The 27898-nt window shown below is 54.6% G+C and overlaps 3 protein-coding genes and 1 long non-coding RNA gene across 6 annotated transcripts in view; 3 read left to right on the top strand and 1 right to left on the bottom strand.

The window, feature by feature from the left end:
• LOC144382339 (uncharacterized) lies at window positions 1-3920 on the bottom strand. The gene is made up of 3 exons (XR_013449066.1): window positions 2791-3920; window positions 964-1163; window positions 1-817 (listed from the first exon to the last, which is right to left on the bottom strand). It is a non-coding gene; the product is annotated as an uncharacterized LOC144382339 (long non-coding RNA).
• A 1398-nt stretch (window positions 3921-5318) lies between these two features.
• Window positions 5319-10683, top strand: PTMS (parathymosin). Its single transcript, XM_078074150.1, has 6 exons — window positions 5319-5347; window positions 6012-6471; window positions 9400-9471; window positions 9674-9752; window positions 9895-9956; window positions 10128-10683. Exons 1-6 carry the CDS (start codon window positions 5319-5321, stop codon window positions 10176-10178), a joined length of 753 nt encoding a protein of 250 aa, XP_077930276.1. The 3' UTR covers window positions 10179-10683.
• A 1472-nt stretch (window positions 10684-12155) lies between these two features.
• Window positions 12156-18281, top strand: LAG3 (lymphocyte activating 3). 2 transcript variants are annotated; one of them, XM_036117722.2, is made up of 8 exons: window positions 12157-12577; window positions 12886-13033; window positions 13419-13705; window positions 14335-14592; window positions 15012-15287; window positions 16945-17187; window positions 17424-17554; window positions 18100-18281. In XM_036117722.2, the coding sequence occupies exons 1-8, from the start codon at window positions 12520-12522 to the stop codon at window positions 18214-18216; spliced, it is 1518 nt and encodes a 505-aa protein (XP_035973615.1). In that variant the 5' UTR covers window positions 12157-12519; the 3' UTR covers window positions 18217-18281. The 2 variants fall into 2 exon arrangements, with proteins under 2 accessions (XP_077931666.1, XP_035973615.1); XM_078075540.1 differs by lacking the exon at window positions 16945-17187 and having other exon boundaries at window positions 12156-12577.
• An 8796-nt stretch (window positions 18282-27077) lies between these two features.
• CD4 (CD4 molecule) overlaps window positions 27078-27898 on the top strand; it is a 40117-nt gene continuing 39296 nt past the window's right edge. For both annotated transcript variants that reach the window (XM_078075541.1, XM_078075542.1), the window contains exon 1: window positions 27078-27209. The gene's annotated coding sequence lies outside the window, so the exon portion shown is untranslated. The remainder of the gene's footprint in view (window positions 27210-27898) is intronic.

Consider the following 27898-nt stretch of genomic DNA (forward strand, 5'->3'; position numbering starts at 1 on the left):
CTCTGCGGGAAGCCTGCTTCTCCCTCTCCCGCTCCCCCTGCTTGTGTTCCCTCTCTCGCTGTGTCTCTGTCTGTCAAATAAATAAAATCTTAAAGAAAAAAAAAAGGGTAAACGTGGTTCAGAAGAGGGAGTGAGTGACTTGGGGGCTGGGGTGGGGAAGCCAGGAGAGCATTCCAAGCAGGAAATGTGATCAATGCAAAGGCACAGAGGTATGCTCCATTTGGGAAGAATTGTAAGGAGTAGAAACATTGATGAAGCAAAACTTTTGAGGGAACAGTGCTGAGAGATAAGGGTATATAGGTTAGGCTTAAAGGGACCAGACCTCGAAGGGCCCTGCTTACTTCTGGACTTCATCCTATAGGCCTGGGGAAGCTATCAAAAGGTTTTATGTAGGGAAATGACAATAGTCTATTTGTATTTTATTTTATTTTTATTTTTTAGTCGATTTGTATTTTAGGTAGAAAGTCAGTTTATGCATTTCAGGAAACATTTTTGAGCTTCTACCATATGCCAGGTGGGGAGGTAAGTGCTGAAGATACACAAATTCTTTTTTTTTTTTTTTTTTAAAGATTATATTTATTTATTTGAGAGAGAGAGAATGAGAGAGAGCACATGAGAGGGGTTAGGGTCAGAGGGAGAAGCAGACTCCCTGCCGAGCAGAGAGCCCGATGCGGGACTCATCCAGGGACTCCAGGATCATGACCTGAGCCGAAGGCAGTCACTTAACCAACTGAGCCATCCAGGCGTCCAAGATGCACAAATTCTTAAATCATGGTTGGAAACTCGAATGAATTAAGTCAGCACGTGATGTTGACCCCTGGAACAGAGACAGGACTGAGTTTGGAGAGAAGGGGAGGCACTCAAGGAATCTTTAGGAAGTCAGATGCAGAGGAGCTGGGGAGGGAAAGAATAGGTGGTCTTGGGTGACCCCCCTGGCAGGAATGAGTGGGTGGAGGATAGTACCTTTAACTGAACTGGAAAGCGAGAGAATCTCAGTTGGATCATGTGGGGTTTGAGGAGCTCCAGAGCAGCGAGGGATTGATGACCAGAAGGGAAGGAGTCGCAGCGCTAGAGGTGGAGGATCGTGAGTCCCTGGCGTTAGAAGTTTCTGCTGGCAATGGGACCGAAAACCAGGGAAGTCCATGTGGAATCGCTAAGGGAGACTGTGAAGGGTAAGAACAGGACCCCTGAGACTGGAGTCACCTGGAAGTGTTCGGGCACCACTGTCATTGCCTCCTCCTGGTTCCTGAGTCCTCCCTCCGTCTTTTACCCTCTGGGCAAAAGGAGTCCCTAACTGTCACTCCAGATAACATTTCCGCTAGACTTTTCATTTCTATTCTCTGTCCTCTGCCTCAGGCACCTGGTCTGTTTAACCCTTAAAAGTGTGGGAAACCTGGACAGACTTGCACCTACAGTAAAGTATATGACAACAGCGGCCCAGATGACCTTCAACACGGCAGCCAGAGCTGCTCTCGCCATTCTACCCACAGAACACTGGGGATGGAGAAGGGCAAGAAGGTGGAAAAAGAAGAGACAGTTTATGGCTGAGGTCTAAAGTGGTGCTGCTGTCCAATATGGTAGCCACTAGCCACAGGTGGCTATTTAAGTTTAATTAAAATTAAATGACATTAAGAAACGCAGTTCCTTAGCTGCACTAGCCACATTTCAAGGGTTCAGTAACCACACGTGGCTAGTGGCCACTGTATTGGAAAGTGCAGATATAGAACACTTCCATCATCACAGTAAATTTTATTGGGCAGAGCCAGAAAGCATCTATAGATTGTGATCTTCCTTCCGGACTTTTCTGAAGGCCCGTGAAGGCTTTCTGAAAAGCGTATGCAAGGAGGAGAAATTGAAAGGAGGGCAGTGGCAACTATGCTCGGTCTAAAAATGAAGGAGGTCAGGAAGAGGGTGTGGAGAATTAGAAAGCCAATCAGAACATCTGGAGGAGACGTAGGATGGTAAAACCAATTCTTTTTGCTGGGGAGAGGATTCCCAGGGAAGTAGGAAAGCCACGTAACTTTTGGTTGTGATGATAGCATAAAAGACAGTGGCCTCCAGAACATCAGTAGTTACAAGATTCCAAGTCAGAGTGAGGCTACTCAAAGAGAGAATGTTGAGAGGGCTCTGCGAATGAGGCCAAAATGGTGTGTCAGGGCTACGAAGTCAATGATTTATTGAGCTCTTCCTCTTTGGTGCCCAGCATCGTGGTAGTTATTAGGCACAGGAGAAGGAGACAATCAGTAAGGGTGGAGGAACCACGGGAGGCTGTTCCGAGCTGGGAACAATGGATAAGGATTTGTAAAATCAGGAGAGATCCGGGAGGCATTCTAGAAAAGTGTACCCATGGAGACAGTGGGCTGTCTGCCTGGTGGAAAGAGTGCTGGATGCATGTCCCTTTTCAAAGGTTTTTTTTTAATTTTTAAAGATGTTATTTATTTATTTTTTTGAGGCAGGGGTGGGGGGGGGGAGAGAGCACAAGCAGGGGGAGTGGCATGAGGGAGAGGGAGAAGCAGGCTCCCCGCTGACCCTGGGATCATGACCTGAGCTGAAGGCCAATGCTTAACTGCCTGAGCCACCCAGGCGCCCCTGCCTGTCCCTTTCCAGGCTGTACTTTGAGCTCTCTCCATCTATTCCTTGAGGGCAGGGACCATCTCTTTTTCAGCTTCGTGTCCCCATCATATAGCACAGTGTCTGACACTGAGGAGGAGCTCCCTAAGTTTGTTGAAGTGCAAGAGTTCAAGCTTGGTGCAGAGGGCAAAAAGAAAACTGAGAATGAAAAAAGTTTACCTCTACTTAATACAATGTGACAGGGTAGTGTTCCTGATGGATGTGCCTGAGTGATGTGAAGAGGCTTTCTTAAGGAACACTCCTGCAGGCAACAAACGCAAACATGATCAAATTTAGGCTGGTTTAGGTCTCTCTCTAGGAGTCCCTCTCCTCTCAACTCTCCACTGACCTGAATTTTGAAAAGATTAAAAAAAAAAGAAAATGAAAAATGAAGAATAGAGAATGAGTTATACTGGAAGTGGAATGGGGATAAAAAAGTACAGTGAGGAGTGGGGAGGTTCAACTTTCAGGTTTCTGTTGTCCAATGCCTCCAAGGATCACCAGGGCTTCCTTAGCACTTAACTTATCAGAAAAACAGGCAAGCTGAAAAAACTCAGGAAGCTGGAGACAAGGAAGAATTCACTTAAGAATGAGATGGCAAGAGCTAGAATTGAACACCTTTCACACAGTAGTGAGGTAAATCTCTAGGATGTCAGGCCAGCAGCCATGGTCTCCATGGGGCTCATGCCTCCCTCGTTCTCAACTGGCTTCCTTCTTCCCACCTCCAGAAAATGTGTAAGAAGCACCAGGTTTCCCCATTCAACTAGTGGGAGAAATTCTCAGTTGGACTGAGGAGTAATGGAACTCTAGGAATAGGAAAGCCTCTACAAGGTCCCAGAAGTAGTTCTCTGGAAGGAGCACACACAAGCTGGCATCATTTACCACCACTGGCCCCAGAGGCCCAGACAATAACCCTAAGGACTATGGGGTTAGGCTTTCAGCATCCCACTCGCTCCAAATTCATCCCAAGTTCCACTTCTAGCTTCTTTCTCATGAAGCCCAGACGTCAGGAGGCCGGGTCTGTTGTCCAACCAGGCAGGAAAGGATAAGAGATGCTTCTCCCTGTGCAGGAAGGGAATTAGATCCAGGCCTTCTGCTTCCTGGATCTTTTTCCTGTGGTCCCTCGGGACCCTAGTGTCCAAACTCTTAGATTCTCAAGGCACTCCCTTGGGCCTTGGGGCAGGATTCCCATTCTCTGCCTCTCCATCTCCCTGGAATTTTCCACTGCAGCTGCCTCCGCTCCCAGACACCCCTCCCTGGGCAAAATTCCCGGCTCCCTCCGCCTCCCATTCCTAATCACACCTCATTCCCACCCCCAGCCCAGAGGCCCAGCCCACAGTCCGGCCCACTCCCCACGCTAACCCCGGTGGTCCCAGTTTGAGAAATGGGAGGCCAGGCCCTTATACGAGGGTGACAGGGAGGGTCCCAGGCTCTCTCCAGGGCGGGGAGAAAGGACAGTGGAGGGGCTGGTCCCCTGTGGGGCTGGAGTGGGGGGAGTGGCCCTCCTCAAATCCCCATATAAGGCAGGGCAAGCAGTTAGACTCCTGGATTGGCTGATTCAAATGAGCATTCCACCTGGCAACAGTGTTTCTATTGGCTCTCAGGAAAAATAGGAGGAAGGTGGATGGAGGTTGTTGGTAGCGGTGATTGGAGGGGGGGGAGGGGAGTGGAGGTGACCGGAGTGGGGGGCGGTTACCAGGGCAACAGGGTAAGAGCCCAGCAGGGTGTCCGAGACGGCAGGCGGGGCTCGGAGGTGGAGAAGGGGAAGAGGAAAGGAGGGTGGGAGGGAGAGGAAAGAGACTGACGGGAGGGAGCGAGACAGGAAGACTGGGTGGGGGGTAAAGGAGAGGGGAGAGGGAGAGAAATGAAGCAGGAGAGTACAGAGATGGAGAGGGTCAGAGATCGCTAAAGACATCCGTGAGTGAGTCAGAGAAACAGACTGAGATAGAGATGGAAAGATCTCAGAGAAAGATGATCAGAGTCCGGCAAGGAAAAACCTGGGTGGGGCTCCAAGATTTTTGAAGAGATGGAGACTGAGAAACTGATAGGAAGAGTGGGAAAGAGAAATTGGGAGGCGTGAACACCATAGGACCAAAAGATGGCATATTTAAGCACTCAGATACCAAATGATGATGATTGATCAGTGTGTCTTTCTTGTTAAGAAAATGAAAATGATAAGACAAATAATGATAATGATAGACAAATATGGGAGGGCACACACACCAAGGATATCTTTTTCCAAACCCTAGCCTTCCACTCCATCACCTTCCTGACCATTAATACACCCAGCTCCTGAAACCCCCAAGCTTCTCAAAATGATCCAAAGATACTGAGACTGCAGGCCAGGAACTGAGGATGAGTGGAACGGGGTGGGGCTGGAACTCCAGACCTTGCAAAGGAGGCAAATACAATCCAGAAAGGCTGGGGAAGATGGCAGCAGAGGAAAGAGAAAAGCAAAGAGAGGGAAAACGTAGAAGATCAATCAGGACCTGAAGAGAAGAATTGGGGGAAATCTTCGAAGGGTATAGGGCCAGGTGTCAGACTCGGATGATACAGGAACAGTGTGGTCCCGGACAGGGGGGAAGGAGATCAGAGATGGAAGGGCTGAAGAAGGGAATGAGAAGTGGAGAAGAGGCAACAGAAGAATGAGAGACCTGAAGGATAAATGGTTGTGAGGGAGGGGTCTGGGTACAGATGAATGAGCAGGGATGAAGAGAAAAAGACCAGGCAAAGACGAGTGAGATGAGATGGGCGAATAAGAGCGGTCCAAGATGGAAAAGAATGAAGGAGCCTGGAGGGCCTCTGACTCCTCTAGATCTCCAGAAAGATCCAGGAAGGGAGGAACCCAGGCGGGTTCACAAAAGTCAGCCTCGGGCAGGACAGAGGGTGGGTTGCCCTTTTGGCCCTCCCATCCCCTCTTAAGGCCACCCAGAGAAAGGAGATGCAAGACGAGAGGGGAAAGCCAGCGTGATGTGGAAGTATCCCCGCCACCCTCTTCCTCTTCTTTAAGCTTTTGGTTTCTCAAATACCTGCCCGGCCTCTCCATCTGCTTTTCCCACCCCATCCCTTGGCAAAATCTCAGGGTTTCTTGGGGGTGGGGGTGGGGAGGGTCAGTAGGATTCTGGCCATCCCTCCAGCCCGCCCCCAAAAGACAGACTCCACTTTCGCAGATAGTAGGTCGGGATTTGGAGAGGTCCCTCCCCGCAGGAACCCCACCCCTTCCCACCTCCTCGCCCCACTCCCTTCTCCGCGACCGTCAGTCTCTCCATTTCCCCCTCCTGGTCCTGTCCTCCCTCCCGCCTCTCGCGCGCTCCCTCCCCTCGCTTTCATCCTCCTATCCCCACCTCGCCAACCTCCGCTTTCATCCCCCTCCCCTCTCCTCTCCTCCCCGCTCCCGCCAGCCCCACCCCTGGGAAGCCCCTCCCGTCGGGCAGCGCCGCCTTTATAAGCGGGTTCCCTGCCCGGGGGCGGCAGCGGCTGGTCGGCGGCAGCTCTGCTGGTGCGGGGGCGGCGAGCCGAGGACCGAGCGACCGCGGCCGGAGCGCGCCGGCCACCGCCCGCACCGCCCTTCCGCCCGCCCTCCGGACGGCCGCAGCCCTGCGGGTCTCCGCTCCAGACCCACCCCCGCCCCACCCCGCGCGCCTCTGCCGCCTCTTCCAGAGACCCAGCTTGCTGAGCGGCCGCCGCTGCCGCTGTCGCCGCCGCCGCCGCCACCGCGCCAGGTTCCGGCCGCGGCCACCCTCCGCCGTCCAGGGCCCCTCCGTCCCGGCCCCGGGACCCCGGCTCCCCGCCAGCCCCGGCCCCGGCCCCGGCACCATGTCGGAGAAGAGCGTGGAGGCAGCGGCCGAGTTGAGCGCCAAGGTACGGGCGGGGACGGCGGCGGCCCGAACCCCGCGCGACCCCCGGGCTCCGCACCGTCTGGCGCCCCACGCCGCCCCCGACGGCCCCACGCTGCCCCGGCGCCGGGTCCCGGCGGACCCCACTCCGCCCTCCCCACCCCCTCCCTCCCCTGCCCGGCGCTGCCTACCCCGCTTCGCGCGGCTCCCGCCAGCGCCCTCTAGCTTCCTGAGCGCGGCGCGCCGCGGCTCCGGCCTCGCCGCTCGGCCCGCGCCCGGCCCCCGCCGCCGTCCCCACCCCTCCCCGGCTCCGGCTCGCGCGCCTCTACCCCGTCCGCTTCCCGTCGGAGCGCGCCGCGGCTCACTTTACCGTGCCCCTCCCCCGCTCCCTCTCTCCGCGCTCCGTTTCCCCGTCTCTCCTTCCAGTCTGACCTCACCTTTCCTCTGCTAAGCGGTTTGACATCCTCCAGAGTAAACAGGACTCTCCCGGGAGGCTGCTTTGCTCTCGGGCCCCTCCCCTCGAGGCCCGACCGCCTCTTGCTTCTCTCGGACGGCTGCTGCCTCCGTCTGTTTTCTCCTTCTCTCCTTTCCTTCCGTCTGTATCCATTTCTTCCCCCACTGGCCTTCAGCTCTCTTTTCTCTCCATAGCCTCCTCCAGCCTCTCCCCCTCCCCCCCCTACACACACACTTAAAGAGTCTTGGATTCCTAAAAATCATGAAGGGGGCGAGAATCGCTTTCGAGAAAGCTGAAGCTCAGCGTTGCATGGCATTGCATCGAGCCGTCCTTGCTCTCATCGGCTCCCTTCCCTGGCCCCATCCCTTTGCCCTTGCTTCTCTTCCAGCCTTCCTCTAATTTCCCTAGGGAACCTGCTGAGTATCGCTTTGGGAAATTAATTCGGCCAGCGTTTGGGGGCTGGGAGCCCGACTTTGGTGGGGGGTGGGGTTGGTTGTTGAGGAGGTCACAGAGGTCTCCTAGAGGCCCCCCGAAGTGAAAGGGGGCCACCAACGGGATTAAAGGCAGTGGCAGAGAGGGGCTATGTGTGAGAGACGATAAGGTGTGCCGTGGGGCCCTCCGGTGGGCTGTGTGGTGGCATGTGACTTCGCTGAGTAGGTGTCTTTGTATGTCTGAAATCCAGCGAGTGTGTGGGACTGCCCGTGTCAGTTACATGTGTGCATGTGGAGACGGGGATGTTCTGGAGCCATGTTGCTGCTTTGTGAGTGCCGAGAGGCCCCACTGCCCTCTTGTGCGCTCTCGAGAGTGTGTGCCAGAATGCCCAAACACCGGGCCATGTGTCTCCGGATCTCGGGGGCGCTTCTCTGTCGCCGGGCGTGTGAATCGGTGTCAGCCTGTGTCAGCGTGTGGGCCTGTGTTGAGTAAATGAGGCCAGAGAGCTGCTTAGCACAAGACCTCGCTCACATAGCCTCCTGGAAAAGGGATCATGGAAGGACAGTGACCAGAAGGACGGGACAGGGGAGGAGAGGGCCCGGCCCCTTGGACTTTGGTCTCTGGTAGGCTCCCTCCCTCCCCGCTCTAGAATTCTCCCTCCCTCCCTCCCTTCCTCTGTCAGCCTGGATGGGAAACTCAGGCCAGGGCAGCACAGACCTGGTGCTGGGGCCCCCAGAGAGAAGCCGACCAGCCCCTGGCTCTCCAGGCCCGGCATGCAGGGGAAAGCCCACCAGGTGGTAGGAATGCCCTATGGACCATGTGGCCAAGAAATGAGGACAGAGAAGGGGACTGTGTTCCCCTTAAAGGGAGAAGGGAATTGGGTGTCCCTCCAGGTCAACCATTCTGCACCAACCCCTACTGCTGTCCCTGATCCTGGTCCAGAAAGGACACACCCTCCAGGGTGATCTACTCACACAGAAAACTTCCATCCACATGGAATCAGATACGCAGAGTTGTCACCAACACCAGATCAGATCACACAGGGACATCCACAGTTGATCGGCGCCTGCCATGGGCGCTTGGGGAGGGGGTTGGGAAGAGGACTGGAATCTAAACTGGAAGAGCCCGTGTGGTGTCCAGAGAGAAGGGACCCAGGAGCATCCCCGTCTGCTATAGCAGAATGGGACATTAAAGGTGTGCCCGCTGGGCTCCTGGGGTGAAGGAGGGAGGGTACTCCAGACAGGTACCTTCTCCATCTACCATCTCATCTCATCCCAGCCCGGACGCAGACCTTGTTTGTCTTCATCTACCATGGCCAATACCCTCTCCCTTCCATGTTGCCTTTATCCTCCTGTACTGCCATTCCCCCTGGAAATGGTTACTTCTACCCTTCTACCATGCCAGTGCGCACACCACGGGCACACCACACCACCCGCCGGGTGTAGGGGGGAAGAAACTACTCGAACTGGTTTGGAGTAGGTGTGCATCATGCTAGGGTGCTCTTCCTGTTCCCGTCGTGTTTGGCCACGTAGGAGCCTGAGGAGTAGGGGGACACACGGACAGAGAAACAAAGGCATTCGAGGAGGCTGAGGGGGAAGCTGGGAGAGATGCCCAGGAGAGAGAGTACTCAGGAAAAGGCCCCAGAGGTAGACAAAAGGCAGAGCAGGGCAGGCAGCGGGAGGGGGCAGGCCAGGAAGGCGGAGGGACCTCAAGAGGGGGTGGGGCATCGGGGCTGCGAGCAGATGGAGGGGATTTGCTTTGCTGAGCTGAACTCTTCAGCCCGTGAGGTTTTGGAGAACTTGACGGGAGTGATGAGCAGTGACGTCGGCCGTCCATTCCTCTGTGTTCATCACTTTCCCTCCTCCCTTGAGTCTTGGGGACGGTGCTCGTGCCAGCCCCCTTGTGGCCTTGCGGACCCTGGGACCTCTCTTCTGCCTCTGAGCTGCTGTAGCCAACTCCTTCCTTCTCACAGTCCTCTTAAGCTCACTGCAGAGGGAGAACGGGGCAAGAGGGACCGGCTGCGGCTCATTTGTGGTGACAGGAAGGTGACCTCTTTCTCTCTTGCAGGACCTGAAGGAGAAGAAAGAGAAGGTGGAGGAGAAGGCCAGCCGAAAAGAGCGAAAGAAAGAAGTGGTGGAGGTGTGGAGGGGTCAGGTGGAGGATACTCGGAGTTCCCCTCCACTTACCTGGGGGTGGGGGGGGCTGGGTCCTGCCTCCGCTCTGGCCCCTCCCACCCTTGGGTCCCGACGCCCCTGCACCCCTGTCATTGGTGGTGGTGGAGGCACGCGGCCAGCCTGACGCCGCTCCCTCGCCCCTCACCCCTTCATCCCGGTCCCCACAGGAGGAAGAGAACGGAGCTGAGGAGGAAGAAGAAGAAACTGCTGAGGACGGAGAGGAGGAGGATGAAGGGGAAGAAGAAGGTGGGGAGGGGCAGGGGAGGCTGGGCTCAAAGGAACAGAGTCAGGGTGGGTTTAAAGACCTGAAGCAGGGCTGAGGGCGACCACAGGGGGTCTGTGCCAGAGCTTCCTGCCCTTCCCCAATGACCCGTTTCTGGCTCCTCAGATGAGGAAGAAGAAGAAGATGAGGACGAAGGGCCCGCGCTGAAGAGAGCTGCTGAAGAGGAGGTTTGGGCTGGGTTGTGGGGCCTGAGGGGCTGTCAGGGATGCAGCCGGGGCTGGGAGCCCTTTGGACTTGGACCTGGATCCCTGTGGTGCACGGGTGGGGGCTGGAGCAGGGCAGGGACAGGGGGAGGTCCCTCTCCCATTTTGCAGCTAACCCCAGCTCTCCTTCCACAGGATGAAGCGGATCCCAAGCGGCAGAAGACAGAAAATGGGGCATCGGCATGAGCCCCCTGCCAATGGGCTGGGGGTGGGAGGCCCCTCCGGGCCTGGAGGTGGGGGTGAGAACAGACGAGTGCAGCCACTCTTCACCTGGCTCCTGGCTCTGGACCCTGCACCAGAGCTGCCACCCTCTTTGTCCCCAGCCTTTCTCATGTCCGCCTCTCCAGACACTGCCCCTTCTATCCTCACTCTGCCATTGTTCCACCTCTTGACCTGCTCCATCTGAGCTCCCCAGCTGGTCTCCAATCGCTCCTCTCCCTGACCCTGCTCTCTCCCTCCCTCCCCGACCCCTCCTCCGGTAGCCTCTCCTTCCTCACCTCTGCATCCCAGCCTCATGTCCTGTCCATCCCTACCCTGCCTGATCCCTGGGTCTCCCTCAGATCCCCTTCTCTCAGACAGCGCCAGGCCGGGGTGGGGCCAGGGTTGGGGCCGAGCCCCACAGCTGCCCCCCTCCCCTCTCCTCCCCTTTTTGTATAATTTAATAAAGAAACGGTCGCGCTTCTGTTTTTAACCTGTCTCCTGCTTTCCCGGGGCAGGGGGAGGGGGGTGGCAGATGTCACATTCCATGAGGACCCTTGCCTTCTATAAAAAAGCAGCTGTACCCTCCTACCACCCACCACTCAAGAAGACAAGATCAGCACTCCAGGGGTGGACACGGAGCTCGCAGCTTCTTTGAGAACTAACTTCTTTCCTGGTTTTGGATTCTTGGGGATGCTCCTCCCCAGCAGAACACACACACTTCCCTGCTAGCCCACACCAGGTCTAGACACTGCTGAGCCCAGTGGAAAGCTACCAGCTCTTGTTGTGCTGAACCAGGCAAAGAAGTAGCCTCAGAAACAGGAAGTCCCGCCCTTGAAGTGGGAGAGGGCTGGGAGGCCTGGGTCTCAGCCTCCTGGGACCTGGAGAGAGAGTTGTCTGGCATCAAACGTGTCCTCCACCTGGTAGTGAGGAAGTGAGCACTTGGTCAGGCAGGGGAGAAGTCCAGGGCCTCTTGTGGGTCCCAGGTGTGGTGCAAGTTCTTGGCACCCATGCTCCACCTCTCTGGGCTGGGCTCCTCTGGCTGGGTGGGGTGGGGAGCAAGAGTTCCCTTCTGTCAGACTTCCTTCCCTAGTTCTGTCTCAGTTTTTCTTGAGTTTGATCTCTGTTGCAGGATTTCTGCATTTCTCCATATCCCTTGCCCTGTTAGTTCAAAACCTCTGGATTGGGAGAAGCTGCTGAGTACACAGTGGTCTTGAACTGGACGGGTGTGTGTGTGTGTGTGTGTGTGTGTGTGTGTGTGTGTGTGTGACTCACTGACCCCACCATTCTTCGAGAGGACATCCATAACTCACCCAGAGTCTGGACTACAGACACACCTTTTGGCTTCATACTCCATAACTGACCTTGGTCAATTAATCTTTGAGTTGCCTCAGTTTCTTCATCTGTATAATGGGGGATATCAGATTTCATGAGTTACTATCTGTAAAGTATCCAATACAGTCCCTCCACCCCGTATCTTCACTAGTATATAGTGAAGGCTCAATATAATGTAGCTTTTCTTTTTCTGAGGACTTGGGGTGCCCCTCCCCAGACCTACCATCTTTTAGGTCTGCTTTATTCCCAGGAGCCATGGGATGGGTGGGGAGGCAGGCTCATGCTAAATGAAAGTCCTGGGAGGTTAAGGGAATGAGGGAGGAGATGAGTACCAAGGGAAGGGCTTGCCAAGAAAATGTTGAGACTGGAGCAGCAGCTTAGAGGTGGGCAAGCAGGTAGTTCCAGGCAGAAATGGCTTGGAGAGAATGCAGAAGGTCCGCGGGAAGAGGAATAGTCAGAAGGGTGGGGGAGGGGTCGGCGGGGACACCCAGGACCGAGGAAATAAACAAGGGGAGCGCCACCACAGAGGTGGAGGGTAATGCTGCTGGGAATCAACCCCCTCAGACTTTCCACTGCGAAGCGAAACCGTGAGCCTTGGGGTGTGTTGGGGGGGGCAACGGGGAGGGGAAGTGGGGAAGGTGGAGGGAAGGTAGAAGGACAGGGTTGAGGGCCCTGGGAGCAGCAGAACTGCCTCCCAGATCAAGACAGCCACCTTGCCTCCACTCTACTCTCTGCCACTGCCCTGCCCATTTGCTGGAACCCCCCGACTCCCCCCCCCCCAAACTCCTGCTGCCTGATCTGGCCAGCTTGCCTCTGGATTCCAGCCCTCTGGTCATTGGTTCTTCCCTCTATCTCCAGGTCTCTGTCCTTGTCCCTCTTCTAGATTCCCTTCCTCCACCCCATATCTTTGCAGAACTCTCTTTTGTCCATCTGTCCCTCCTTTCTTTCTGACCTCTTCCCTTTGGGGGCTCAGCGTGGCCCAGGCCTAAGGGAGATGTGGGAGGCTCAGTTCCTGGTTCTTCTGCTTCTGCAACTGCCGTGGGTGGCTCCAGGTAAGACGGGGCTGACCCTCTGGGAGGGCTGCCCTCCAGACCCATGGGTGGGGGAGGGGTGGTCAGCAGGGATGTCTGGACCTCACAGATGCCAAGTTCCTTAGCTTGGGTGGATTCTTCTAATGCCTTGCTTGGGGCAGTCTTTCTGCCCCCAAAGCCTCTTGTCAGTCTTCCCGTTGGGTGGGGAAGGGACAGAAACCCAAGGTCTTCCTCAGCCCCGTTTCTCCTTCAGGTAACTGAGGCTCCTTCTCTACTCCTAAGTCTTTTAGCTCACAGCCCCTCCCCTTGGCCTCTTTTTTCCTCCCCAGTGGAGGCTCCAGGGTCTGGGACAGAGGTCCGGGTGGTGTGGGCCCAGGAGGGGGCTCCGGCCCAGCTCCCCTGCAGCCCCCCAGCCCCTTTCCAGGATGTCAGCCTTCTGCGAACCGCAGGGGTCACTTGGCACCACCTACCAGACAGGTATGCACCCCTAACTTGGGCAACAGGACCCCCACATCCAACAGCAGTGGCATCCAGACTCATAACCCCAGGCCCAAGCTAGCCCTCTGTCTCCTCCCCTGAGCTGTCAGTCCCTCTGAAGCCAGAGGCTCAGCTCCCCCCGCCGCCTTTCCTGCTTTTCCTCCGAAGCCTGCTCCCCTCACACCTGCATCCCTTCTACACCTGCTTCTCCAGAGAGTGGGTGGCGCTGGCCCGACCCGAGGGGAGACGGGGATGAGGACGGTTAGCGGGCCAGAGATCTTCCTTTTGGGTGCCTTTCCTCATCCTCGAAGTGGGGTTGGACCGCCTCTTGCCCCGGGCTTGTTCCCCCTCGCATTTCTCAGTGCCGTCCCTCTCTCCCGCCCAGCGGCCCTCCGGCGCCCGCGCCCAGCCTGCGCCCCGCCGCGCCCTCCGCCCGGGGCCCGGGTCCGCGGCGCTACGTGGTGCTGATGCTGGCCGCCGGCGGCCTGCGCAGCGGGAGGCCCCCCCTGCAGCCCCGCGTGCAGCTGGACGAGCGCGGCCTCCAGCGCGGGGACTTCTCGCTGTGGCTGCGCCCGGCCCGACGCGCCGACGCCGGCGAGTACCGCGCGGCAGTGCACCTCCGGGACCGCTCCCTCGCCTGCCGCCTCCGTCTGCGCGTGGGCCAGGCCTCCAGTAGGTGGGGGCGGGCCGCGGGGAGCGGGGCTGGAGCCGGGGCGCCGCGGTCCCTGTCGCCCCGGGAGGCAGGAAGGGCCGGGGCAGGGGCTGTGCTTCCCAGGAGGCGCCCTGGGCCCCGCCCGAGAGCCCCCGGGAGGGGAGCGGGAAGGGGTGGGGAGCAGAGTGGAAGGGGCGCCCCCAGAGAAGCACGTGTGTGGGGAGAGGACCCTCTGGAGAGACTGTCTCACCCCTGGAGCTCCCCTCCCCCACGCACCTGGGAGTGCCAGGATGGAGGAGGGGAGGCACCCCTGGGTTGGGGGGAGAGCGCAAGGCTAGAGTGACTCATTTCAGACATCTGTAGCTCAGGGGGTGGGCTGAGTGGGGATCCTCAGGCAAGGCCTGGAGAAAGGGAAGGGTCGACCATGTCAGCCAAGTATACTGGAGGCCTGGGGGGGCGGGGGGCGTGTGCAGGGGAGGGAGGCAGGAGATCCCGGAGCATCCATTTTAAGCACCTCCAGGTACCAGGCACTGGACTGGTGGGGGTTGGGGAAGGGGGGTTTGCGGGCGGTGGTCGGAGGACGACGGTTGGGGAGGAGAAGACAAGTGTTGGCGGTGGGGCTAATCAAATCTTCTTTATCCGTGAGCAGTGACTGCCAGCCCCCCAGGGTCCCGCAGGATCTCCGACTGGGTCATTTTGAACTGCTCCTTCAGCCGCCCTGACCTGCCAGCCTCTGTGCACTGGTTCCGGGGCAGAGTCCCTGTTCACGAGTCCCCCCATCACCACTTAGCTGGAAGCTTCCTCTTCCTGCCCCAAGTCAGCCCCTCAGACTCTGGGCCCTGGGGCTGCATTCTCACCTACAGAGATGGCTTCAATGTCTCCCTCACGTACAACCTCACCGTTCTGGGTAACTCCTCCAGTCTGCCTTCACCCTTGACAACAACCCCTCTCTGCCCCCCATCACCTCCCCCTGACTTATGGGTCCCCAAACCAGGTCTCCGGCAGCTAGCGCCCACTGTGAATGCTCTGGGCCTCACGGCCCCACTCCCTTTTACCTCGCATTGCAACCTTTCAGCTGCCTTCCCCACTTCTGGCTTTTCCCTGGGCCATCCAGCCTCACTGGGCCACCTTTGGCCTCCTGGTGGCCCGGCCCACATGAGGGGCTCTGAGCATCCTCAGTTCATCCACATTACTCTGCTCCCTTGCACTCTTCGGAGCTGGACCACCTCCTTTGCTCTTCTGCCTCCCGTCCCTGCCGCCCCAGTGCTCCAGCCTCTCTGTACCTCCCCCTCTCCACTTCAACTTTGGCTTCTCCTTCTTTCCCAGGTCTGGAGCCCTCAGTGCCTCTGACGGTGTATGCCGGAGCAGGTTCCAGGGTGGACCTACCTTGCCGCCTGCCCCCCGGTGTGGGGACCCAGTCTTCTCTCACTGCCAAGTGGACCCCTCCCGGGGGAGGCCCTGACCTCCTGGTGGCTGGAGACCATGGCAACTTTACCCTCCAACTGGAGGCTGTGAGCCAGGCCCAGGCTGGGGCCTACACCTGCCACATCCATCTGCAGGGAGAGCAGCTCAGCGCCACGGTCACTCTGGCAGTCATCACAGGTCAGCCCCAGGTGGGAAAGGATGAGCTCCCATCGCAGGGGAGCTGGGACAGGGAGGGCAGGCCGGCGGGCCAAGACTGGGCAGATCCGCCTCATGATACAAGGCCACCGTGTGCAAGTTGCAGAGGCTGCCCTGGTGGCCTCCTCTTTTCTCGCCCCCACATAAAGAACTGAAACTGAAAATCTCCCCTGAGTCACTAGGTGAACATTCCACTCTCCTCTAAGGGACTCCCCTGCTCTGAATTGGGAGGAGGGTCTGAGAAGTTAGAAGGAGAGGTGGCAAAAGTTTGAATGGTTCAAAAGAGGTGGACTCTATTTCTAGAATCCTCATCTACTTGGGGACCAGTGCTTGGCTTAAAGTTGCAGGAAGTGGCTTGGATTTGGGAGGAGTTAATAAATCAGTCCCTTGGTCAGCAAATATTTACTGAGCAAGGACTGTTTTTTTGTTTTTTGTGTTTTTTTTTAAGAGGGTATAAAACAAACACAGAAAAAAAAAAACAACAACAAAAAGCCAAAACTCGGAAAGCGTGTGTTGATGGATTGGTAACTAGGAGCCACAGCAGCTCAGCTGTGTGTGTAGCATTCACCTGGGGTCACTAAACAGTAGCACCTCATAGTAGGTGCTTAATAATGTACATTGGTTGAGTGAATCAGTGAGTACGCTGACAGGTCATACATCTCCCAAGGGCCAATGCTGACTTTCCACCTGCTCCAGGATAGCTCTCCCTCGATGTCATACCCACACCCCAGCCTCACTCCGAACCCCATCCTTTCCTCACACCACATGTCCTCTTGCTGACTTAACCTTTCTGTCTGTAACTCCACCCGTATCCCACTCCCCTGAAACTTGGCCTCCTGTTTCCTCAACATCCAGTCAGCCCACAAAGCCTCCCAACTTTGTCCGTCCTAGGTCTTCTTGAGGGTCCGCTGTTTCCGGTTAGTTGTCCAGGCTCTCTGCACGACAGCTCACTGGGAAAGATTGTTGCCCCTGTAGAGAAGGAATTTCTCAAATCACAGGCCTGGGAAGTGCCAGCCTCGGGGTCTAAGGTCAGGTGTGTGTGTTGCCAAATCCTCAGGTGGCTCCACCACTCTGCTCAGCTCAAGACCCTTCACCACTGGTGTCCTCCTACCGGCCCTCTCTCTCACGGTACAGCTTTGAGATGCTCTGTCTGTAGACGGATGGGTCAGTTCACTATTCTCTGAACATTCAGAAAAGGGGGCAGAGTTCATTCAGGGGCCACCTCAAGGCAGGGGGCACTGATGTGAGCCAAGTCATGGAAACAAAAAAAGTGCAAGGTGTATTGGGAGGGGGGCAACACACCTGACTGATCTTGGGGTTTCTGAACATTTGAGTGGGAAGTCGTGTAAAAGAATCCAAGATGGTATTTGTTACGTGATCCTTCGGGGCCAGTTTGAGTTTGAACAGTCCGGGATGGCAGTAGAGAGCTTGGAGGCTGTTAAGCTGCAGAGGGATCTGCCGGGAGCTTTGTCTTGATAAGATTGATTTGGCCCTGACCCTGATCTCCACCCCTCAACCTCACCCAATCAGAGCCCAGGTGAGAGCCTGAGTGCCGGGCGATTGAGACGGGGGAGTTGAATCTATGGTTTCAAGTAAGGGGGTCGGGCCCCCAAAGATCTCTTCCCTCTGATTTTCTCAGTGACTCCCAAATCCTCTGGGTTACCTGGCAAGCTGAGAAAACTGCTTTGTGAGGTGACCCCGGCGTCGGGACGAGAGCACTTTGTGTGGAGCCCCCTGGATAAGCAGTCTTGGAGAGGTTCCCCAGGACCCTGGCTGGAGATGCAGGAGGCCAGACTCCTTTCTCAGCCCTGGCAGTGCCATGTGTACCAGGGAGAGAGGCTTCTCGGGACAGCAGTGTACCTCACTGAGCCGGCTGGCCCAGGTCTGAGACCAGTCCTCTTGACCCCACTTTCCAGACCCCTCCCCACCCGCATTCCAGATCTTTTCTTTCTAACCTCCGACTCTTGTCCAGGCCCCAACCCACTTCTGTCATTCATTAGCTAATGATCCTGGATAAGTCCCTCAACTCTGGGCCTCATTGTCTGCGGAATGTACGAGGGTGTGGCAAGATACCCTTCCAGCTATGACCCAGTACCTAATGCTGTACTTCTTCTGTAGGTGCCCAGCGCTCTGGGAGGGCCCCAGGTGCCCTGAAAACAGGCCATCTCCCTCTCTTTTCCATCCTTGGTATCCTCTTTCTGCTCCTTTTGATGACTGGAGCCTTTGGTTTTCACCTTTGGAGAAGACAGGTGAGCCGGGGATACCCCTCAGCCCCCACCGGCCACTGGCTTCCCCTTTTTTCAGTTTTCTTTTCTTTTTTTTTCTTTTTTTTTTTTAACATTTTATTTATTTGACAGAGAGAGACACAGAGAGAGAGGAAACACAAGCAGGGGGAGTGGGAGAGGGAAAAGCAGGCTTCCTGCTGAGCAGCGAGCCCGATGCGGGGCTCGATCCCAGGACCCTGCGATCATGACCTGAGCTGAAGGCAGACGCTTAACGACTGAGCCACCCAGGCACCCCTCTTTTCAGTTTTCTGAGTGCTGTCTGGCACCCCTTCCTCAGGGAAGATGAGCAAGGCGGACTCCTCATCCTGCCTTGAGAGCCCCCCTCTTCATAAGCCTCTCCAGGGACTCCTTGTGCTTGAAGGACCCAAGGGAGGCTTGAAGGGGCTGAGAAAAGGCCTGGGACCAGAAGGGGAGGGCAGGGGCCTGGAAAAGAATAGACTCACTCAGTATCCTCCTTATTGTCTTTCCCTTCATCCTTCTCCGCACCCACCCTCCATGTCTTCCCACAGTGGCGTCCAAGAAGATTCTCTGCCTTGGAGCATGGGACTCACCCACCTCAGGCTCAGAGCAAGATAGGGGAGCCTGAGCCGGAGCCTGAGCCGGAGCCGGAGCCGGAGAAGCTCTGACCTGGAGCTCAGGCAGCCCGCAGATCTCCACAACTCAGTCCAAATAAACTCCCTGTCAGCAGCAAGCCTGAGTCTGGCTCCTTCTGTCCAGGGAAGGTTCCTGTGTCTGCCCAGCCTCTGGGGGCTCCCTTCTCCCACCTCAGCCTTCCGACCTACTTTCCCCAGCCAATCTCTCTTATCTTCCTCTTTTCTGTTCCTGGTCTCTCCGTGATTCTTTCTGCCTTGGTCTTTCTCTTGCTGTCTCTCGCTCTCTCTCTCCCAGGTAGTCGTTTTTCTGAAGCTCCAAAAGCCCTCACCCCTTACCTCTACAGCTCTCTTCTGCGTCCTTTGCTCAGGTTATGCTGGCTGCCCTGGTTTCCTTTGTATTTTTGTTCCCCTGGCCCACCCCACCCCACACTTGGCTCCATTTCACATTGTCCTTGGCCCTTTTGCTGCAGTGCGCGCGTGCAGACACACACACACACACACACACACACACACACAGAGGAGCCCTGTCATGTCACGTCCTCCAGGGGATCAGGTCTTGCGACCTTTCTGGGCAGCTGGCTGAGGTTACTGCTTGCCTCCTCCCCACCCCCATGTTCCCTGGCTCTGGGCAACCTGTGTGGTCCCAGGCACGAGAACACACTGCCACCCAGTGGCCACTGTTTGTCATGCCATGGGAGGTCACTGGGCAGGCGGGGGCAGGCTGGAGGAGACCAACAGCGCAGTGGTCCAGGCGGGCCCAGATCCCTGCGAGCGGGCACCACCTCTGCGGTGTTCACTTTGTGCGGTCCGCATCTGAGTGTGCACCAAGCAGCGGTCACGTCCCCTGGGCACTCTCCAGGAGAGGGACCGAACCATGCCCGCCTCAGGACACAGAGCCCCGGCCCTGGCAAGGTTATGATCCAAGTCTGACAAAGGGGAGTGCTGCGAACAAAGGGCCCCGTGGCGAGAAAAATGGCCAGCAAGACAGCTGGTTATGGCACAGCTGTGGGAGTCCAGAGACCTGGCTTCGGATCCTATCTCTGCTGATGTGACCAGAGCTGACCTCCTCAGCCTCGGTTTCTTCCTATTAAGTGGAATAATGATAATGACCCATGAAAAGGGGTTGCTGTATCAGATGGTCAAAGGGCTTTGAAAACTGAGGTGCCCCCGTGTATATGATGTGCTTGTCGGGTTCCCCACTTGTGAAGGAGGTAGCCGGCCCATTCTGGTCACGCCAGGAAGGGTACCCAAGCCCCACAAGCATACCTGCCTCCCTCATTGTCTGTCTTTGTCTTGGAAAGAACATTCCCCTGAGCCGTGCTGACTGTCCTTCAGCAGAGCACACACACAGCCTTGGCCCCCAGCACCCCCACCCCCACCCCCCAGGGAAACTAGACCTCCATCTGCGATATGCGCAGGGCTCTGGACTCAGCTGCACACAGCTCTGCCAGGGAATGTTAACCCTGGACAGGAGGAAACAAAGATTGGAAGGGAGTGGGAGTGAGCCTGCAGGAGCAGGAGACGCATGGTGGCAGACACCCTACTTCGTATCCCACCGAGCTTGGGTGCCACGTGCACAGTGACACAAACCAGGAGGCTGAAGACATATCCCTGTGGAGACACAATGGCCCGAGACTTGGGGACAGAGGGGTACCTTTGTTCTGGGCAGAGCCTCAGAGGGCGAGGGGCACCCTCTGAAGCCTGAGTAATGAACCATTTAAAGCAATCTGAGTTTCTGAGCCTTAGGATGGTGGTAACCCTTGCCTTGTCACAGGTGGAGAAACAGTGATGAGGACAGAGGCGCTGACACTCACCAGAGATCATCACGCTGTAAGGTGAAGTCCTGAAGTTCCTTCAAGAAGCCTCGAAAGCATCATCCCCACCGTTTACTGTGGGCTGGGGACAGCTGCTGAGGAGACCCCTCAGGTCTGCCCTATGACCCCGCTCTCCATAGCTGTAGTGGAAGCCCCCATGTTTTATTTTATTTTATTTTATTTTTATTTTTATTTTATTTTATTTTATTTTTTTGCCTCATGTTTTAACGGGGCAGGGGTTTCCTGGAAAGTTCTGTGGGTGGCAATTTTCCTTTCTACTGGGTAACAGCCTATGCCCTTTGGGCTTATGAGAGTAGTCATCAAGGATTCACCGTCGTCTATGTGGGGACTTCCCCGTGCTCCTGAATGAAGGGGACAGGGAGGGGACAGAGGCAGAATGAAAGGCCACCTTGTTCCTCTACCCACTAAGAAAGAGAAGAGCAAAAGGTAGAAGGAAGAGGGGGCATGGGGCTTTTGCATACAGGGCTCCTTCTTTCATTCTTACTCCTTCCTCTGTGGGATCTCTCCTAGGGGTGACACATTCCTGCTCCTCCCCCTTCCCCCCCAAAGCCCCATTCCCCATCTGGCAGGATAACCTCCGACCCTTTTACTGTCCTCTTAAGGTCCCCCAAAGAGCTAGGTGAATTTATCTTGCATCTCCAAGTTCATTGGCAAACCAGTGTTCCAGGTTGGGGTCCTGGAGGGGAAGGGACACGAAGGAGGCGGGGAGCTCAGGAAACTTCAGTGGGTGCTGGGGTGGTGGATCATCTCAAACCCTTGTTAAAAAGAAAGGAAGTGGGGTGCCTGGGTGGCTCAATAGGTTAAGCTCAGGTCATGATCCCAGTTCCCTGCTCAGCCGGGAGCCTGCTTCTCCTTTCTCTGCTGTTCCACCTGCTTGTGCTCTCTGGCTCTCTGTCAAATAAATAAATAAAATTTAAAAAAAAAAAAGAAAGGAAGCAAAAAAAAAAAAAAAGATGCTCTATTAGTTACCTATTGCCACATAACAAGCCACCCCAGAAGTTAGTAATTTAAAACAATAAACATATGATCTCACACCGTCAGGAAGCTAAGAGCAGCTTAGCTGAGTGGTTCTGGTGCAGGGTCTCTTGTGAGGCTGCTAAGATGTGGGCCAGGGCTGTGGTCATCTAAAGGCTTGGCCAGGGTGGAGGATCTGCTTCCAAAAAGGCTCCCTCAGGTGGCTGCTGGTCAGAGGCTGTATTTCCCCCGTGAGTGGGCCTCTTCATAACGCTGCTCACTGCAGAGCAACTGGCTTCCTCTGGGGGAGAGAGTGGCCAAGAAAAAAGCTACCATGTCTTTATAACCTCATCTAGAAAGGGATATACCATCACTTCTGCCCTAGTCTATTGGTCACACAGACCAACGCTGGTACAACATGGGAGAGGACAACATAAAGGGTGAATTGGAAGTAGCAGGAAGCACTGGGGGCCATCTTGCTTATGACAGCTTGGCTATCGGGGGGGAACAGTGCCTGAGAGAGAGAGATAGGCCAAATGAGGAGAAGGAGCGTCTCTGAGTTCCTCCATCCCTAGCCTTGCAATGGGCCTGACAGCCTCCTCTACTGTCTACTGTCCAGAGGTTCTGGAAGCCAAATGAGGTCCAGGGTCTTGCCAAGTCAAGTGTGTCAGGCAAGAGGCCATACTGTGCTCATTCAGACCCGTGGTCACATTTGCCAGTGTGCCCCCCACTTTGACTTGGTCTTCTCATGTCCCCGGGCCAGGGCAGACACAGAAATTTCCCTGCCCCACCACCCCCACCAGGCAGAAGTGTTAGGGTTCAGGCCTGAGCCCCTGCTGTTGCCGCCCACCCCCCTCCAAAGGAGACGAACAAAGAGCTTAGGTGTCCCTGCTCAGGCCCCGCCCCAGGTGGAGTTAGCCCTTTGAAGGGAATGGGGTTGGGCTGAGGATGGCTTCTAGCTGCTGTGGCTGACAGTTTCTCCAAGGGCTGCAGGTGCAAGCTGGCTGAGCCCAGGCCGAGCTCTGAAATTTGTCTGCTCCAACCTCCCACGGGAGGCGGGAAACCCAGGAGCCTCCCTCCGAGTTGCCGAACATGGTCATAGAGCTAGGGACAAGATGGCTGGGGTGGAGGTGGGTCAGGCCTCCAAGACTCTTGTTTCCCAAACAACAGCCTCGGTCACCCCTCCCGCACCTCCCCCATCTCCAAGCCCTGCCCCCAGCCCCCTTTGCAGAGGGTGTCGGTGCAGCTACAGAAGGTTCTGGTAAGGAGGCCACCACAAGACTGCACCTGGGGCTGCCAACTCCTTACTCCACAGGCTGCTCTACCCCTTCTCCAACAGCCTGGTCCGTGACACTCCATCAGCAGGTCACCAAGTGGGTTTCGCTCTTCTCCCCATCTTTCTCCCACCTTGGGCTCCTTCCCCTCCTCCAGCCTGGAGACAGAATACACACAGCAAAAGTAGCTCTCTATCAGGAAGCAGGAGACTTCTGGAAATCCCCATGTTCCATGCTTACAGGCCTGTGATGGAGCAAACAGTTTCACTTCAGTTTCTTCTTCTGCAGAAGGGGGAACAGTAATACCCACCAAAATGTTTGACATGTGCAAATGTATGTGAAAGTGCTTGGAAAATGGAAAATCACTCAGTCGATGTGAGGGATCATGGTGGCGTGAAGCCTCATGAGGCCCCAGACGTGCTTGTCACCCTCCTACCCCTTCATCACTGTGGGAGAAGACTTCTCTTAGCTGTCAGCCTGGCCTTCCTTTTTGTTTGTTTGTTTGTTTGTTTTTAAGCAATCTCTACACCCAATGTAGGACTCAAACTCATGATCCTGGGATCAAGAGTCACATGCTCTTCCAACTGAGCCAGTGAGGAGCCCCCGTCTTGGCCTTTCTTACTGCAGAGGAGAGGCAGTGGGGGTAGGGAGGCCATCCAGGGCTGGGGCCCAGCAGCTAAGTTGGAATCCCAGTTCCACCAGTATAGTTTACCAGCTCTGTGACTGTTAGCAATTTTCTTAAACTCTCCGAGCCTTAGTTTCCTCATCTGTGTGATCTGGAGAAAAGCAGTGTGCCCTCTCATTGTCATGAGGATTACATAAAACATACAACCATATAAAGCACATAGCAGTCCTAACTGCTCAGCAGAAACTTCTTCTCTCCTCCTGTTATCTTTTCCTGCTTTGGAAACCCCAGAGGGAGAGTCAGGTTCTTGGGGCCTCTTAACTCCTGAGAATCCAACTTCATGGGTGCTCAAGGTCACAGACACAAGGGCTGGACAGCATCACACAATCCATCTGGTCCATTGGTTGCAAATTGGTGGCCCTACGCTAGATCCAGCCCTTCGGAATGCTTGGTTTGACTCACTCAAAGTTAGAACAACAACAGAAAATTAGTTGCCAATATTAAAATTAGGGGATATCATATAAATGTTTGGTTTTCCAGTTTCCCTTGAAAGTTTGGCAGAACAGGCAGGCAAGTCTGAGTTTGCATCCTGGTGCCACCTCTCCTGTCAACGCAGCTGGAGCTGTGCGGTCAGTGGCTGCCCTCATTACAAGACGCCCATACCCTCCAGGTGACCCACCTCAGTCCCCACCCCCCCTACGTTTACAGCCAGCCTGCTTTCCCACTCATGTTACCTAGCAGGCTCCTGTAGTCATTTGGTTTTGTGATCCTTGGCTTTCCATTCATTCATTCATTCAAAAAGTATTCAACAGGAATTTAAATAAAATAAAATAAAATAGGGGTGCTTGGGTGGCTCAGTCAGTTAAGTGTCTGCTTTCGGCTCAGGTCATGATCTCAGGGTCTTGGGATCGAGCCCCGTGTTGGGCTCCCTGCTCAGCGGGCCTGGGGGAGGAAGATGAGCAGTAAGTGTTTAAAGGGTACAGAGCTTCAGTTGGGGAAGATGAAGAAGTTCTGGAGATGGATGGTGGTGATGGCTGCCTAATAACATGAATGTACTTAATACCACAGAACTCTAGGCTTCAAAATGGTTAAAATGGTAAATGTTATGGTATGCATATTTACCACAACAAATTTAATACCAATAAACATCAATACAATCAATGTAATTCTATTTCTTTTTAAGAGAGAGAGTGCACCCTCATGCCCGAGGGGGGGTTGGGAGTGAGGATGGAGGGAAATAATCTTAAGCAGGCTTCACACTCAGCATGGAGCCCAACGTGGGGCTCAATCCCAGGACCCTGAGATCATGACCTGAGCCAAAATCAAGAGTTAGACGTTTAACCGACTCACCCACCCAGGCGCCTGTCAATATTTTTAATAAAGGATTCAGTACGTAATAAGGGTCTACCAGGCCCAAGGCACTCTGCTGGGTGCTAAGTAAGACAGATGTGGTCACCACTCGAGCCTGCCAGAAAGACACTAAACAATAATTTCATAACTATAACACGTGCTTGCAAGGGAGAAGAAGCATGGGGTACTGGGAGATCTTACCTTATTAAGGAAAGCTTGTTTCAACTGAGTAGCTTGAGAGGAGGGGTCACATGCAGAGAGGATAGCGAAGCAACAAGATCCAGACACACAAATTCTGCTGCGAAGTGCGGGGGTGGGTTGGGGGGTGCCCCCTCACCTACCCCTAACCTCTGAAGCACCTGCCTCCAGACTTCTTTTAGGTAAGAAATCACCTTCAGTCTCAGTTAAGCCTCTATTATGTTGAATTTTCTTTCACTTGCAGCAGAACCCAATGCTCCCTGACACACACTACCCAGGGAAGCCTTTCTTGATCTCCCAGTTGAAATAAGGTTCCCTATAATAAGATCCCCAGCACTCTGGGCATCTCTTTTGTAGCATGTGTCCAATTGTGATGACATTATTAATTGTTTAGTTTCTATGAAACAGGCTGGAGTGGTGACCACATCTAGCTTACTTATTACATCCCCAGCACACACAGAGTGCTTTGGGCCTGGAAGACACTTGAAGAGGGGTGCCTGGCTGGCTCAGTCAGTAGGACCTGCGACTCTTGATCTCGGGGTTGTGGGTTTGAGCCCCACACTGGGTGTAGAGATTACTTAAAAATAACATCTTGGGGGTGCCTGGGTGGCTCAGTCATTAAGCGTCTGCCTTTGGCTCAGGTCATGATCACAGGGTCCTGGGATCGAGCCCCACGTCAGGCTCTCTGTTCAGCGGGAGCCTGCTTTTCTCTCTCCCTGCTGCTCCCCCTGCCTGTACTCTCTCTGTCAAACAAATAAATAAAATCTTAAAAAATAAATAAATAAAATCTTAAAAAAAAAACAACAACAACAACCCAGCTTGTTGAATATATGAATGAACGGGCAGAACTGGATTAGTTCAGAGGTTAGAAACTTAAATACCTATTAGGACCGGTGAGGTAATAGTAAATGAGAAAAGCAGGCAGGCTATAAACAAGTCTGAGGCAGGGGCTGAAGCCTGAGGAGGACACACACCTTCCCTGTAAGGACAGCCCTTAGAGGTTGCACTGAATACTTGCACTTACATCCATTAACTGAAATTGAGTCATTTAGCCACATCCAGATGCAAGGGAGGCTGGGATTCAGTATACATTAAATCTGGGCAGCCATGAGCTCAGCTAAAAAAGGGATGGTTCCGTTACTAAGGAAGAAAGAGACAACATTTTGGGGACAATGAAAAGTCTGCGCAGAGAAATAGCAAAGATCTGAAGAAGGAACAAAACTTTCCTCGATTAGTGGTCCTCAAAGTGTGGCCCGTGGGGGGGAGGGGTCCCTGAGACTCTTTCAGGGAGATTTTGAGGTCAAGCTACTTCCATAAAAATAATAAGACACTATTGGCTTTTGTCACCATGTTGACATTGCGATGATGTTGCAAAAGCAATCTGGGTTAGACTGCTGCCTGAGCACAAATCAAGGCAGCGGAGCCAAACGGGGCTGTAGTCATTGAGCTCTTCACCGCCAGGCACTTGCAGTGAAAAAAGAATAAAAATATTAATGCCACTTTCACTTAAGAATGCCTTTGATGAAGCAGTAAATATTAATGTTATTAAATCTCAAACACTGAGTACACTGTGTTATAAAATGAGAAGTAGCATGACTCCTGTCTGCTGCAAATGAATCACAAGGTTGTCTCAAGTCGAAATGCCTGCATCAGTTGTTGGAGTTGCAAGCTCAACTAGCCACTCTTTTCATGGTAGGGGAAGGGCATGGTCACATGGGCACATTTAAATGAGCACTCAGGCTGTTGGTGGAGGATGGCCTAGAGGACGAAAGAATGGGGATGCCAGGAGACAGCGAGGAGGCAGGGGCTTTGGTCTGGGCACAGGATGGGGATGGCACCTGGGGTTGGAATGGATGGACCAGTGGTGGTGGGGCAGAGTGGCTTGGATAGACTTCTGAGAGAGTTCAAAGGTAACAACCACAGGAAATGGCAAATAAACACATGGGAGGGGTTGGGTGAAGGAGTCAGAGAGTATTCCCAGTTTATTTGGCCTGAGCAGCTGGGAGGTGGCAAAGCCCTCGCTGAGTGGGGGACTTGCAGGAGAAGTAGGTCTTGAGGGTAGTGGTAAGCAGGTGATAAGTGTAGTGTGGGACATATTGGGTTTGCTATGTGTGGTGAGCGTCCAAGTGGAGATGTCCAATGGGCAGGAGGATCTACACATCTGGAGCTCGAGAGAGACCTGGGTTAGAGAAATACTTGAGGGCTGGCCAGAGTTGAAGGGCCAGAGGAAAAGGGTCTGGTCAATTGTCACTCTGGGGGTCACTCTGCAGGCCTCAGCCCAGGCCCTCTCTGCCACACTGGGCCACCTATAGTGCCTCTGGTCCCTCCCCACTGAACAAATGCCCTCAGGACCCTGGCCAGGGGCTGTTTGGGGCTTACCAAATGCCCTCATGTGCCCCCCCCCACTTTTCCTTTCCTTGAAGCCCAAACCAGATTGTAGTATCATCAAGGCCGTCTTTTTTCTTGTTACACTACAAGAAGTTCAGCGACACTCTGTGCTCCAGCCTAGTTCTGCTCAACTTTTTCCCTTGACTTTGGCATTTTCACTTTGACATCTTTCCCTGAGAGGCAGGGGGTGGGGACCCCAGTCCCAGATGGTGACGTTGGGGGTTGGCCCAGGCCTGGGGTGTAGAGGAGCCTCACCACCGGGCTTCCTGTCTCTTCGTTTATATACATCTCTGCAGAAGTAACAAGCACTCTCCCCAGTGGGATCCTGGTTGCAGAGCTCCCCGCCCTCACGTAGATACACCTGTGTGAGAAGCAGAGGGGAGGAAAGACACAAGCCTGGAGGTAAGATGGATAGACTCAGCTTCATTCTTTTCCACGGGTCTGGGAAGGGGAGGAGAATGTGGCTGCAGATGCGTTGGAATGTTCTGGACTCCCAGTTCTCTGCCCACAACTCTGGCCACCTTCTCTTGTGTTTCGCACTAAATGAAATGTGAGATTCAAGAGGCTGGGGACTATGGCAAATTTCTCTCCACAACCCCCTGTGCTCAGCTCAGTGCCCGGAGCAGAAGGTGTTCCTCAGAGGGGCATTGAGCTGGATTGCAAGATCAGAGAAGGCACGGAGACTGGAGGCCACTCCGGGTTGAGAAAGGCAGTGGGAGACAACTAGTCAAGGGGCCGTGGAGGAGAAGATAGGAAGAGGGGAAAGAGGGGGAAAAGGGTAGAAGAAAGGGTGGGAAACGGATAGAAAGAATAAATATATATTAAGGAGGAAGGATGCCTTTAAAAAAAAAAAATGAAAAGAGGAAACAAAGGAAAAAGCAAGAAAATGAGAAGGACAAGTGAAATCTAGTCTAGAAGCAATGCTCCCCAAGTCAATTTTCCCAATGACTCAATTGCCAGAAATTCACCAGAAACCATATTTGTCTGCAGCATTTCATAAGCCTTATGACAGAGGTAGGTTCTTTTACTTATCTTTTCTGTTTATATTTATTTCTACATTTTGATCTTACTTTTGGGCATTTTTAGGATTT

Source organism: Halichoerus grypus, chromosome 6, assembly GCF_964656455.1.
Source record: "Halichoerus grypus chromosome 6, mHalGry1.hap1.1, whole genome shotgun sequence".
Classification (NCBI taxonomy): domain Eukaryota; kingdom Metazoa; phylum Chordata; class Mammalia; order Carnivora; family Phocidae; genus Halichoerus; species Halichoerus grypus.

Bases quoted from the DNA above. Each gene is read 5' to 3' on its own strand.
- PTMS (XM_078074150.1), top strand. From the start codon at position 5,319: ATGAAGAGAAAAAGACCAGGCAAAGACGA. The intron at 9,753-9,894 runs GTGGGGAGGGGC...CTGGCTCCTCAG, and splicing joins GGATGAAGGGGAAGAAGAAG to ATGAGGAAGAAGAAGAAGAT. The intron at 9,957-10,127 runs GTTTGGGCTGGG...CTCCTTCCACAG, and splicing joins AGAGAGCTGCTGAAGAGGAG to GATGAAGCGGATCCCAAGCG.
- LAG3 (XM_036117722.2), top strand. From the start codon at position 12,520: ATGTGGGAGGCTCAGTTCCTGGTTCTTCTGCTTCTGCAACTGCCGTGG. The intron at 14,593-15,011 runs GTAACTCCTCCA...CTTCTTTCCCAG, and splicing joins GTACAACCTCACCGTTCTGG to GTCTGGAGCCCTCAGTGCCT. The intron at 17,555-18,099 runs GTGAGCCGGGGA...GTCTTCCCACAG, and splicing joins TTCACCTTTGGAGAAGACAG to TGGCGTCCAAGAAGATTCTC.